Source organism: Hemibagrus wyckioides, linkage group LG03 (genome assembly GCF_019097595.1).
Source record: "Hemibagrus wyckioides isolate EC202008001 linkage group LG03, SWU_Hwy_1.0, whole genome shotgun sequence".
Lineage (NCBI taxonomy): Eukaryota > Metazoa > Chordata > Actinopteri > Siluriformes > Bagridae > Hemibagrus > Hemibagrus wyckioides.
In genome coordinates, this window is record NC_080712.1 from 26,390,146 (window position 1) to 26,404,429 (window position 14,284).

A 14,284-nucleotide genomic window follows, 5' to 3' on the forward strand; every position below is an offset into this window, starting at 1 on the left:
CTTTTCTTCTCTTTATGTCTTCTGTTTCTCTTCTCTTCTCTTCTCTTCTCTTCTCTTCTCTTCTCTTCTCTTCTCTTCTCTTCTCTTCCTTATCTCTTTTGTTTCTCTTCTCATTATCTCTTCTCTCTTCTTCTCTTTTTCTTTTCCATTCCTCTTCTCTTCTCTTCTCTTCTCTTCTCTTCTCTTCGACAGTTTTCCCAGTTTCTTTCTAGATAAAGTAGGAGACCTGAGCTTCCTGCTAAAAGCTTTGAGCTACAGAGAGAGGGTCTTACAGCGTAGCCTCGCTGCACGCCTTTACACTAAGGTCAGTGTCGCTGGGGCCCTCTGAGAGAGAAAGAGAGAGAGAGAGAGAGAGAGAGAGTTTCCTGTACATGTTTTCAGCTGTTATTTACTTTGTGGTGGTGGAGGCGCGGCTGTTGGGAGGCACGGGTGATATCTCTGATCTGTAACAATGTCTAGTTGCATGAGTAAATAATGAATAATCTGATAATGACGAGCCTCATCATCCTGAGCAGGTCGATAAGAACAAAGAAGAGTTTTTCAGTGCCTGGAACTCCTGCCTGCACCATGTGACTGGACTCGCCCTGGCACACATACACCGAGGTAACACTTCACATTAGGTTTTGTTGTGGGGCTTTGTGGAAGTGACATTAGTCAGGTTCATGCTCGTGACCTGAACATCTGACCTCGAGCACAGCCCCCAGTGACTGTTCAACATTCTACTCCATTCCTACACTATCAACACGTAACTGCTAACTATATCCAACACACTGAATTATTATTTATCAAATAAATACAGCACAGTTCTGCCTAGTCAAGGCCAGTTCATAACAAAAGCGTCTTTTAGTAGCACTTCTATTTTTAACCGTTTAAATCCACACCAGCTGCAGGACGCCGTGTAAAAATGCACACACACACATCCAACCTGCTTTTATTTCCTTTTTCACAAGCATATGAAATATATATCTTTAAAAGAAATTTTTTACTTTACAAAATTAAGAGTAATTTAAATTTGCATGATATGTGGCAGTGTCATTAATACACATCGCTTTCTCTACATGAGGTGTGTGTGTGTGTATCTGGAGTTTGCATGTTCTCCACATGCTCCAGGAGTTTCCTCCCCAGTCCAGAGACATGCGCTGTAGGCTGATCAGCATCTCTAAATTGCCCGTGGTGTGTGTGTGATTGCTGCCCTGCAGTCCACGGTGTCCCCTGCCTCATGCCCCGAGTCCCCTGAGATTCCCTCTCTAGTTTCCCTCGCTACTCTTGTGTAGGATAAACAGTACAGATAATGGATGGATGGATGCATGATTCTACATCCTACTGAAATAAATCTGTAAAAGTTTTGACATATAGGTTTGTTGTAATCTCTACAAGCCAGCTGGTTATTTCTACAAGGAACTGAAAACAAATAGTATTGGATTGATTGGATACCGCAACAGAATGCTTAGCCACACCTCTTAATTATGTATTCGTACCAACCCTAACCTTCTTGCCAGTCTGTTTTATCACCAGAGCCAACGGTCGAGAATAAACTGAGCACACACGCACACACACAGTACACACACTCACACTGCACACGTACACACACTGGACACTCACACTGTATAAACACACTGGACACACACACTGCATTTTAACACATACTGTGCATGTTACACTGCACACACACACACACACACACACACACTGTACATGCACACTGGACACATACTGTACACACTCACACTGTACATACACACTGTACATACACACCATACACTCACACTGCGCACACACACACACACACACACACTACACACTCACAGTAAACTCACACTGCATACTCGCACTGTACACACACACACACACACACTACACACTCACACTAAACTCACACTGCACACACACACACACACACACTGTACATGCACACTGGACACATACTGTACACACTCACACTGTACATACACACTGTACATACACACTATACATACACACCATACACTCACACTGCACACACACACACATACTACACACTCACAGTAAACTCACACTGCACACACACACTGTACACTCACACTGTACACACACACACACACTCACACTGCACACACACTGCACACACACACTGTACACTCACACTGCACACACACACTGTACACTCACACTGCACACACACACTACACACTCACACTAAACTCACACTGCACACACACACTGTACATACTCACACTGTACATACACACTGTACATACACACTGTACATACACACCATACACTCACACTGCACACACACACACACATACTACACACTCACAGTAAACTCACACTGCACACACACACTGTACACTCACACTGTACACACACACACACACACACACACTACACACTCACACTGCACACACACTGCACACACACACTGTACACTCACACTGCACACACACACACTACACACTCACACTAAACTCACACTGCACACACACACACTACACACTCACACTAAACTCACACTGTACACTCACACTGTACATACACACTGTACATACACACCATACACTCACACTGCACACACACACACACACACACACAACTACACACTCACACTAAACTCACACTGCACACACACACTGTACACTCACACTAAACTCACACTGCACACACACACTGTACACTCACACTGCACACACACATACACTACACACTCACACTAAACTCACACTGCACACACACACTATACACACCATACACTCACACTGCACACACACACACACACACACAACTACACACTCACACTAAACTCACACTGCACACACACACTGTACACTCACACTAAACTCACACTGCACACACACACTGTACACTCACACTGCACACACACACACACTCACACTAAACTCACACTGCACACACACACTGTACATACACACTGTACTTACACACGATACACTCACACTGCACACACACACACTACACACTCACACTAAACTCACACTGCACACACACACTGTACACACTCACACTGTACATACACACTGTACATACACATGATACACTCACACTGCACACACACACACACTACACACTCACACTAAACACACATACTGTACACACTCACACTGTACACTCACACTGTACATACACACCATACACTCACACTGCACACACACATACACACTCACACTAAACTCACACTGCACACACACTGTACATACTCACACTGTACATACACACTGTACATACACACGATACACACACTAAACTCACACTGCACACACACACTGCACACACACACTGTACACACTCACACTGTACATACACACTGTACATACACACGATACACTCACACTGCACACACACACACACACACACTACACACTCACACTAAACACACATACTGTACACACTCACACTGTACACTCACACTGTACATACACACCATACACTCACACTGCACACACACACACACACACTCACACTAAACTCACACTGCACTCACACACTTTACACTCACACTGCACACACACACACTACACACTCACACTAAACTCACACTGCACACACACTGTACATACTCACACTGTACATACACACTGTACATACACACGATACACACACTACACACACTACACACTCACACTGTACACTCACACTGTACATACACACCATACACTCACACTGCGCACACACACACACACACACTACACACTCACACTAAACTCACACTGCACACACACACTGTACACTCACACTGCACACACACACTACACACTCACACTAAACTCACACTGCACACACACACTGTACATACACACTGTACATACACACGATACACTCACACTGCACACACACACACTACACACTCACACTAAACACACATACTGTACACACTCACACTGTACACTCTCACTGTACATACACACCATACACTCACACTGCACACACACACACACTACACACTCACACTAAACTCACACTGCACACACACTGTACACTCACACTAAACTCACACTGCACACACACACTGTACATACACACTGTACATACACACGATACACTCACTGCACACACACACACTCACACTACACACTCACACTAAACTCACACTGCACACACACACTGTACACTCACACTGCACACACACACACTACACACTCACACTAAACTCACACTGCACACACACACTGTACATACTCACACTGTACATACACACTGTACATACACACGATACACACACACACACACTACACACTCACACTAAACTCACACTGCACACACACACTGTACATACTCACACTGTACATACACACTGTACATACACACGATACACACACTACACACACTACACACTCACACTAAACTCACACTGCACACACACACTGTACACTCACACTGTACATACACACGATACACTCACACTGCGCACGCACACACACACACACACTGCACACACACACTGTACATACTCACACTGTACATACACACTGTACATACACACTGTACATACACACGATACACTCACACTAAACACTCACACTAAACTCACACTGCACACACTGCACACTCACACTGCACACTCACACTGCACACACACACTGTACACTCACACACTGTGTACACTCACACTGTACATACACACTGTACATACACACGATACACTCACACTGCGCACACACACACTACACACTCACACTAAACTCACACTGTACATACTCACACTGTACATACACACTGTACATACTCACACTGTACATACACACTGTACATACACACTGTACATACACACGATACACTCACACTGCACACACACACTCACACTACACACTCACACTAAACTCACACTGCACACACACACTGTACACTCACACACTGTACACACTCACACTGTACATACACACTGTACATACACACGATACTCACACTGCGCACACACACACTCACACTAAACTCACACTGCACACACACACTGTACATACTCACACTGTACATACACACTGTACATACACACCATACACTCACACTGCACACACACTACACACTCACACTAAACTCACACTGCACACACACACTGTACACTCACACTGCACACACACACACACACACACACACACACAACACACTCACACTAAACTCACACTGCACACACACACTGTACATACTCACACTGTACATACACACCATACACTCACACTGCACACACACACACACACACAACTACACACTCACACTAAACTCACACTGCACACACACTGTACACTCACACTAAACTCACACTGCACACACACACTGTACACTCACACTGCACACACACATACACTACACACACTCCACACTCACACTAAACTCACACTGCACACACACTGTACATACACACTGTACATACACACTGTACATACACACGATACACTCACACTGCACACACACACACTCACACTACACACTCACACTAAACTCACACTGCACACACACACTGTACACTCACACTGTACACTCACACTGTACATACACACCATACACTCACACTGCACACACACACACTACACACTCACACTAAACTCACACTGCACACACACACTGTACATACTCACACTGTACATACACACTGTACATACACACCATACACTCACACTGCACACACACACACACTACACACTCACACTAAACTCACACTGCACACACACACTGTACATACCCACACTCTACATACACACTGTACATACACACTGCACACTGCACACACACACTCACACTGCACACACTCACACTGTACACACACACTAGACACACACTGCACACGTTAATCTGCACATGTGCACACACTGTGCACGTTACACCACACACTCACACTGCACACACACACACTATACACACACATTGAACACACACCGTACACACACATTGTACACATACTGCACACACACACACTGTACACACACATTGAACACACACCGTACACACACAGTTCACACACTACACACACATTGAACACACACTGTACACACACTGTACACATACTGCACACACACACACACACTGCACACTCACACTGTACACACACACTAGACACACACTGCACACGTTAATCTGCACATGTGCACACACTGTGCACGTTACACCACACACTCACACTGCACACACATTGAACACACACCGTACACACACACTATACACATACTGCACACACACACACATACTGCACACACACACACTGTACACACACACTGCACACATACACACTGTACACACACTGCAAACACACACTGCACATACTAGACACACACTGCACATGTTAAACTGCACATGTACACACACTGTGCACATTACACCACACACACACACTGCACCCTTCCATGTGCTTCTTTTTGTTTGTTTTATGATATGCACTAGTCTGAATATATTTATCATTCGGTGCTAATTAGGTGAAAGACATAACATGTGCCATTTCATTCTGTTTGTGTTTGAGAACATGCTGTACTTGTGTGTGTGTGTGTGTGTGTTTGTGTGTGTTCTAAAATACATTTCTGTATGTTGTTAACCAAAGAGCTATACAAAGCTGATATCCCCCCATACCAAATTTCCATTCTCTCATCTTCCTCCCACACACACACACACACACACACACACACACACAAACAAACACACACACACACACACACAGAACATGAATCTTATCTGACAGATGTTACAGAGAGACGGCTTATTCTGAAGCCACATTGCCATTTATATTCAAATCAGTTAATGTAACACAGGATTAAGATTGAACAGCATATAATTGCTGATCAGAGAATGCTGAACAGAGAAAATAACAAATATTCTCTGTTAGATGCTAGAAGCTAATGCTTTTAAAGCGCTTAAGCTGTTCTTAGTTACAGGGTACATTTAATAAGTTTTGCAGGAAACATGACATGCTTTGGTTGGTTTTTTTTTTTTTGCACACTTTAACCACCTTGTGTTCACACTGTTTAATTTCCATCTAGTGACTCTGGAGCAGTTTGCGCTGGCAGTGCAAGAGTGCCAAGTGAACGAAGACCAAGCTTTGTTAAAGAAGGTATGTGTGAAGAAAAAAACAACAACAACACAAATACAGGTTTCCATTTATCTGTTCACGGCGTCTCACGCCACTCTCTTCTTCTTCTTCTTCTGCTTCTTCTTCTTCCGACTCGTTAAACAGAGTCTATGGAAAGTTCTCAGCACCACAAACAACTTTCTTGTGCCCACAATTGACAGCTCAGGGTTTTGTCATTGAGTTTTTTTGAGTAGTGGAAAAAAAAATTCAGAGAAGCACCGTTGACCAGACAAAAAAAAAATGTTTTGGATGTGGGCCCGTGCAAAGACGAAGGAGCAAAGGTCTTGATTCTGATCGCTCTGTCGTCACTGGGGATTTCTCTAAACTGCTGCACTGTATTCATATTACAAAATGTTTACACATGTTATTTACCACAATGTTGCATGCTGAAACACACACACACACACACCGGCCTGTATTGAGAAATCATGACTCTCTTATTGTCATTTCAGCCACATAGCACTAGAGCAATAGACAGTGAAATTTAAATAAAGTAATGTTTCTTTCTGCAGGGATGTTACATAAAACACAGAACTTCAAGGATTAAGTACGCTAGATAGTACTACATAAAGTGCATATGTGCAAGACAGACAACACAACACAACAGTGTCCAGAGTGCAGCACTGACCAGTACACAGTTGTGAAGTGAGTAAACTGCAGTAGTTAAAAATGTTAAGGACTGATAGCTGCAGATTGTAGTAGCATAAAAATGTCATGAGTAGGAATAGAAATGGGAGTGCAGAGATGTACAGTTGTGTGTGTGTGTCTTGGTGTCTCTGGGTATTGAGGAGTCTGATGGCTTGGTGGAAAAAACTGATGCAATGTCTGGTTACCTTTTTTCCATACAGCAGGGTGAAGTGTGTATGTAAGGTTCATATCCAGCTGCTCAGGACGCTCGTGATAGAGAAGGAGTAGCTCGTGGTCAGGATGTTTAAGGTGGGCTATGTGATTTTCTCAGCCATCACAGAAAGTATGGACGCTGCTGGACGTCTCTACTTTCTTGGTGACGGTGCAGGTGTTGAGGGACCAGGTGAGGAACAGCAAGGAATTTGTTGCTCATGCACTCGTCCTCATTTACTGCCATCTGTTATTAGTATTCAGAAAGCTAGCGTACATGCAATTCAATACGAAACTGATGTGTGTAGGAGTTTATTACAAATTAGGAATTTTTTACAATATTGAACTGATAATGGAGAAAAAAATTAGAGTGCCTTGCAAAAGTATTCATCAGAGGCATTTCAGTGAAAAGAAAAGAAATGAATTTTTATTAGATTAGCAAATCTTTTTTTTTTTTTTTAATAAACAGTCTAGCACAGCCAAAAACCTCTAAAGTTCCAGTTCAGCTTAATGGAAAGAGGTCTTGTTTTTTTTTTTTTTTTGCTAGCTAGCTAGTGCTTTGTTTTTTTCTACAAGACACACTTGTCTGGTGACTTAAACTCATTTCTCATTGATCTCACTTTTTCGGTGTCCATACCCTTAAAAAAAAAATTATGCCTGTGTGATAAAAAAAAGTCAAAAACTTAAATAAAGCTAGTCTGTTAAATGTAGCTAGCTAATTTGCATGTCTATATAGACCACAGGCTAAAAAAAATGGAAAAAAAAAAAAACTTTTATATTGATACTCACACATTAAATGTTTGCCACAACACTAAAATTACCTGAGACATTGCACTGATTTTTTTTTTATTATTTATTTATTTATTTATTTATTTATTTATTTATTTATTTATTTATTTATGTATTTATGTATTTTGTTAAATGTACTCAGTGGAATCCGGGGCAAGGTTATATTAAAAAGAATATTTAAATATTAATGTATTTTAATTAAATAATAGCAATATTGTGATTACAGTCAGATGTATAGTAGTGTAGCTTAGCAATGTGAGATCATATTGTAGTGACTTGTTGGAAAGCTGCTGACTGAATATATAAAACAACATTACACACATCAGTAAAGCATTAGAGCTAGCTAGGAAGAAAATCTGATAAATTCCGAGGCATGATGGTCACAGTGAGATAAACGGAAAAAAGTAGACCGTATGTCACTGGAAAGTTATTTTCTGTGGAGAAAAATGAGACGTCAAATTGAGTTTTGATGATGCAAGTGTTATTCGTCTTCTTCTGTTGGCATGCTCGCATCATTAAACCGATTTATTTTGCCTATTCAGCTGTTAGATCTAAACAAACACCTCTTCATTTCACTGAGCCAACATATTGTGTGTAAAGCGATGTTGAAACTCAAGCTCTGGACATTTTACCTTGATATCGGAATTGAAATACGCTGAACAATTCACGTCCACAAGCAGAAACGATAACGGACACGTCGTGCGGAAGAGGATTCTGTGAAGTTCTCTGTGTTTTTATCCCCTGAAACACGGGATGAAACACCTTCCCCCTTCTTCTGGAAGTCAGGACTCAGCCCTGTAAACATCCCACTGCAGTGGAGTTCAGGACGTGTAGCTTCGCGGACTGATGCAGTGCAGTGCAGTGCTGCTGTGAAGGATACTATCTAGTGACTCGTTCAGTAACACAAGATGTGTGTGTATATATATATATATATATATATATATATATATATATATATATATATATATATATATATATATATAAAAAATATGTCATATGAAAAAAATTAGGACACTCCATTAAATATTCGGTTCATTATTAAAAAATGTTCACATATCGATGTCTAATCTTGTTTTTTTTTCTCTGGAAAAGAAAGGGTTTTAATTGCATATAAACAACAAAATATCACTTTGTTTTCACTTATTAAACAAAAGAAATCAATAAAAATGAGTATTTAACCTGAGGAAAAAGTTAGGACACCCTGTGCCCTAATAGCTAGTGTTACCCCCCTTGGCTGAAATAACTTCAGTGAAAGCTTCTTGTAGCTGTTTCTGACATCGACTGGAAGAAAGTTTCCCCCACTCCTCAATGCAGAATTCTTTCAGCTGTGTGATGTTTCGGGGTTTCTTGCATGCACAGTCTGTATCAAATCACCCCACAGGATCTCAACAGGATCTGGGCTTTGATTTTCCCAGTTCTGGCCATTCCAGGACTCTCCATTTTTTACTTTTCAGCCAGTTCTTGGTGGATTTACTGGTATGTTTTGGGTCATTGTCATGATGCAGGGTCCAGTTCTGCTTCAGCTTTAATTTTTTGACAGATGGTCTTACATGTTCCTCAAGTATAATAATGGATTCTATGATGGAACACTTCCAACTCCATGTTTCATACTTGGTATGAGGTTCATTTACTGAAATGCTGCATTTGGTTTACACCAAACATGCCATGTTATGGTGTCCAAATAATTCAATTTTAGACTCATCTGTCCAAAAAACATTATTCCAGAAGTCATGGTCTTTGTCTACATTCTCTCTGCCAAACTTCAGTCTGGCCTTCATGTTTTTCTTAGAAAGCAAAGGTTTCCTTCTTGCACACCTCCCATGAAAATTACTCTTGTGTAGTTTCTTTCTGATTGTAGATTCATGCACTTTCACACCAACAGTAGCAAGAGGCTGCTGTAGGTCCCATGATGACATTTTAGGGTTTTTGGTGACTACTTTTAGCATTTTGCGGTCTGCTCTCAGGGTGAACTTGCTTGGGCGGCCAGACCTGGCAATGTTGGCAGTTGTTTTAAATGTTCTCCACTTGTAGACTGTTTTCTGGACAATAGAATGGCTGATTTCAAATTATTTTGAGATCTTTTTAAATCCCTTACCAGACTTATAAGCATCAACAATCTTCTTTCTGAAGGCATCAGAGAGCTCTTTCGTTCTCACCATGGTGTTTACTCTCACTTCAACAGTCAGGAGCACACCAAACTAAATGTCTGAGGTTTAAACAGGGCAAGTCTCCTTCAAAAGCTGAGTAACAATGTTCATGTGTACCTGATGTGATTCACCTGCGTGTGATTTTAGCCATTTTAAGTTGGAATAAATGTCGGGATGTCCTAATTTATTCCTCGTGTGCGTTGTTTACCTTGGGAACACATGGCACCAGGATGCACTATGGGAGGAAGGCAAGCCAGCAGAGGCAGTGTCATGCTTTGGGCAATGTTCTGCATGGAAACCTTGGTTCCTGCCATCCATGTGGATGTTAGTTTGATATAAACCACCTACCTAAGCATTGTTGCAGTCCATGTACACTACTGCTCAAAAGTTTGGGATCCCTTGCATATTTCAGCTTGATTTCAGCTACAGAGGAAGACTCCATCAAGCCAATCCATCTTGTGGGAGATGCTCCAGGAAGCATGGGGTGAAATCTCATTAGATTATTTTGGAAAATTTGCATGCTAGAATGCCCAGGCTGTAATTAGTTCAAAAGGTGTTTTTTTGATTAAGGCAAAGTTCAAAGAAAACATTCATCATTTCCATCAAAATCATTATTTCTAACTCTGACATGTCAGCATGTCCTGTTCTTTTGCTATATTTTCTATTCAGAATAATTTTGTGTGTGTTTCCTTGGGTAAGCAACGCACACACACCTGGCCATCCATGTGATGTAAAAGAAAACGTGATTCATCAGACCAGGCTACCTTCTTCCATTTCTCCTTGGTCCAGTTTTGATGCTCATGTGCCCATTGTTGGCACTCTTGGTGGGGCACAGGGGTCAGCATGGGCACCCTGACCGGTCTGTGGCTTTGCAGACCCATAAGCAACAAACTGTGATGCACTGTGTATTCTGACACCTTTCTATCAGAACCAGCATTAACTTCTTAAGCAGTTTGAGCAACAGTAGCTCGTCTGTTGGATCGGATCACACGGGCCAGCCTTCACGCCCCACGTGCATCAATGAGTCTTGGCCGCACATGACACTGTCACCAGTTCACCACTGTTCCTTCCTTGACCACTTTTGATAGATTCTGACCACTGCAGACTGAGAACACCCCACAAGAGCTGCAGTTTTGGAGATGCTCTGATCCAGTCGTCTAGTCATCACAATTTGGCCCCTTGTCAACCTTGTCAATATATCCCACCCAGTAACAGGTGCCATGATGATAATTAGTGTTATTCACTTCACCTCTCTATAATATTATTTAAAATAGTTTAAAGGAGAAAGAAAAAAAAAAACTCAAATTGTATTTTTTTTCTTCCTGCTCTTTAAATTAAATACTTTTTTATTCATCGCATTTTGGCTGCTTTAACATGACGGTTATGAAGTTTGCAGTTCAGATGATGTGTGTCACTTTCAGGGTTTCAATTTTTTTTTATGAAATGCACATTTTCTCATGTATTTACTTATGCAGCATGATAAACCACAAACACAAATAGTTCTGAAACCTTCTGACTGGATGTGGAAAAAGGGTGGGTGGAAGCTGGTCCTTTTCAGTCCAGTCTTGTGAAACTGTTCTTGTGGTTCAAACTCTGTAGAATTGGCTCGTGACTGGCTTCTGGTACACAACTGCACTCTCAGTTTCATTTTTGAGATGCCTCGATCTGTATTTAGCTAAACCCCAGAAAGAGGTTAATGCTCTTTTGTGCAATTAGCAGTTTTGGTCATACTGATGGCTGGCTCATGTCTGTATAAAAGCAGTGACTGTGAAAAAGAGAAGGAGACCATTGACTGTAGTTCAGTTATATACTTACACAGGTGTATGATCATTTTTCAGTAAAGTTTTAATGTTTGGCCTAAATCAAGAATACAGCACTACACATCTGACTAGTAATGTAAGGTGGTAAATAGAGGAAAAAATCTGCTTCATGAAGCATTAAATTGTCTTTTATCACCCATCTAAGGGTAAATATATGTTTGTACAACAATCAAACATAAGATTAAAACCACCTACCTAATATTGTGCCACCACCAAAGCAGCTCTGACTTGTTGAGGCAGTGACTCCACAAGACCTCTGAAGGTGTGCAGTGGTATCTCTGGCATCCAAGACTTTAGCAGCAGATTCCAGAGGCCTCCATGGATCAGACTTTGTGGTCCAGGACATCCCATAGATTGATTTGCAGTGGCCACCCCTTGACATTGTAATGAGGTCATCAATGTTATTCACGTCACCCATCTTAAAGTTACGACTGATCAGTGTATGTTGTATGTTTTATGTAATGAATTTAGTGAATATTTTACAGTCTCATTTGCTTTAATTTGTTGCCATTATATTGTATATTTATCAGGTTTAGCCATAAAGCTTTAGTATTTTGTTTTCCCTGACCTTTTATATTTGGTATCGTCACTTTATCTGACACTTTTTTTTGTTAAATTTTCTTTTAGCACTGTTCTGTATCATCGAGCTGCTATAGCATGTGAATGTCTCCGGTGTGGGATCAATAAATCAAAAATCTCTCAATTATTAGCGAGCTCTAATTTTGGAACTTTAACACCGTTTGCCAGCACAGTGATGAGCAAACAGCTTCCCCATGCGGCTTTCGGTTGAGGAACTTCAAACCGTGAGAGATAAATACAGAGTCTTCAATACGTTTTTGCACAATTTAAACAAGCTGTTCCAGACCCCACACAGACTGCAGGTTCGATTACAGAGAGAGGCCACAACTCATCCCGGACACTCATCCCAAACGCTTCTCCAAACATTCTGTAAGCTGAGCTGCAGGGACATACAGCTTACGTTATTCTTCTCTGTCCACTCAGCAAAACAAACCCCCTACTCAGTGTTGCTGCTGCTGCTGCTGCTGTTGTGTTTTTTTTCCGACCAGCTCTTTGATGCTATGTAGTGGTTAGTTCTCACCTGCCTAAGTCGAGTGGAGATATTAACCTGCGATATCTTTTTTCCACTCCCTTTTGTTTTCTGCAGAGCATCCTGCCATCATTGACCTTAAACCACTAGAAACATGTTCCATTTGATCACAGACCTGCACACAGCCTCTTTTATAGCAGAAAAATATATTCCATATGCTGTTTGTTACACTTTATTCTGAAGAAAGTACTTCAATTAACTTAAATTTTATTATTAAATTCCTTTTACTTTCTTTTAAGGTCTTCTATCGAAGACGTTTCTTAATACATTTGAATGTCTACTCTTATGCCTCATTCCTGCAGCTACACTTTTTTAGAAGTATTTACGTTATATTGCCCATCCATCTAAATACATTATTCTGATGTTAAGCAATATCAGTGATTTAGTGTTTTTGTCTATTTACCCCTGTAGTTCTGCCTTCTGCACGGAACCAGTCTGGTGTATCAGGAGCGAGGGTGGTATCTGGAACACAACTACTTCAGTCCCGGTGCTAGCAGACAGATTCGCAGCCAGGTACACGTTCAGCATGACCACAAAT

The 14,284-nt window shown here is 41.3% G+C and overlaps 1 protein-coding gene across 1 annotated transcript in view; it reads left to right on the forward strand.

Annotated features, from left to right (window-relative positions):
* Positions 1 to 14,284, forward strand: part of acoxl (acyl-CoA oxidase-like) — a 48,141-nt gene that overhangs the window by 28,986 nt on the left and 4,871 nt on the right. The window contains exons 15-18 of the mRNA XM_058379588.1: positions 193 to 304; positions 516 to 603; positions 6,957 to 7,027; positions 14,158 to 14,259. Of these exons, the coding sequence (XP_058235571.1) occupies positions 193 to 304; positions 516 to 603; positions 6,957 to 7,027; positions 14,158 to 14,259 (373 nt within the window). The remainder of the gene's footprint in view (positions 1 to 192; positions 305 to 515; positions 604 to 6,956; positions 7,028 to 14,157; positions 14,260 to 14,284) is intronic.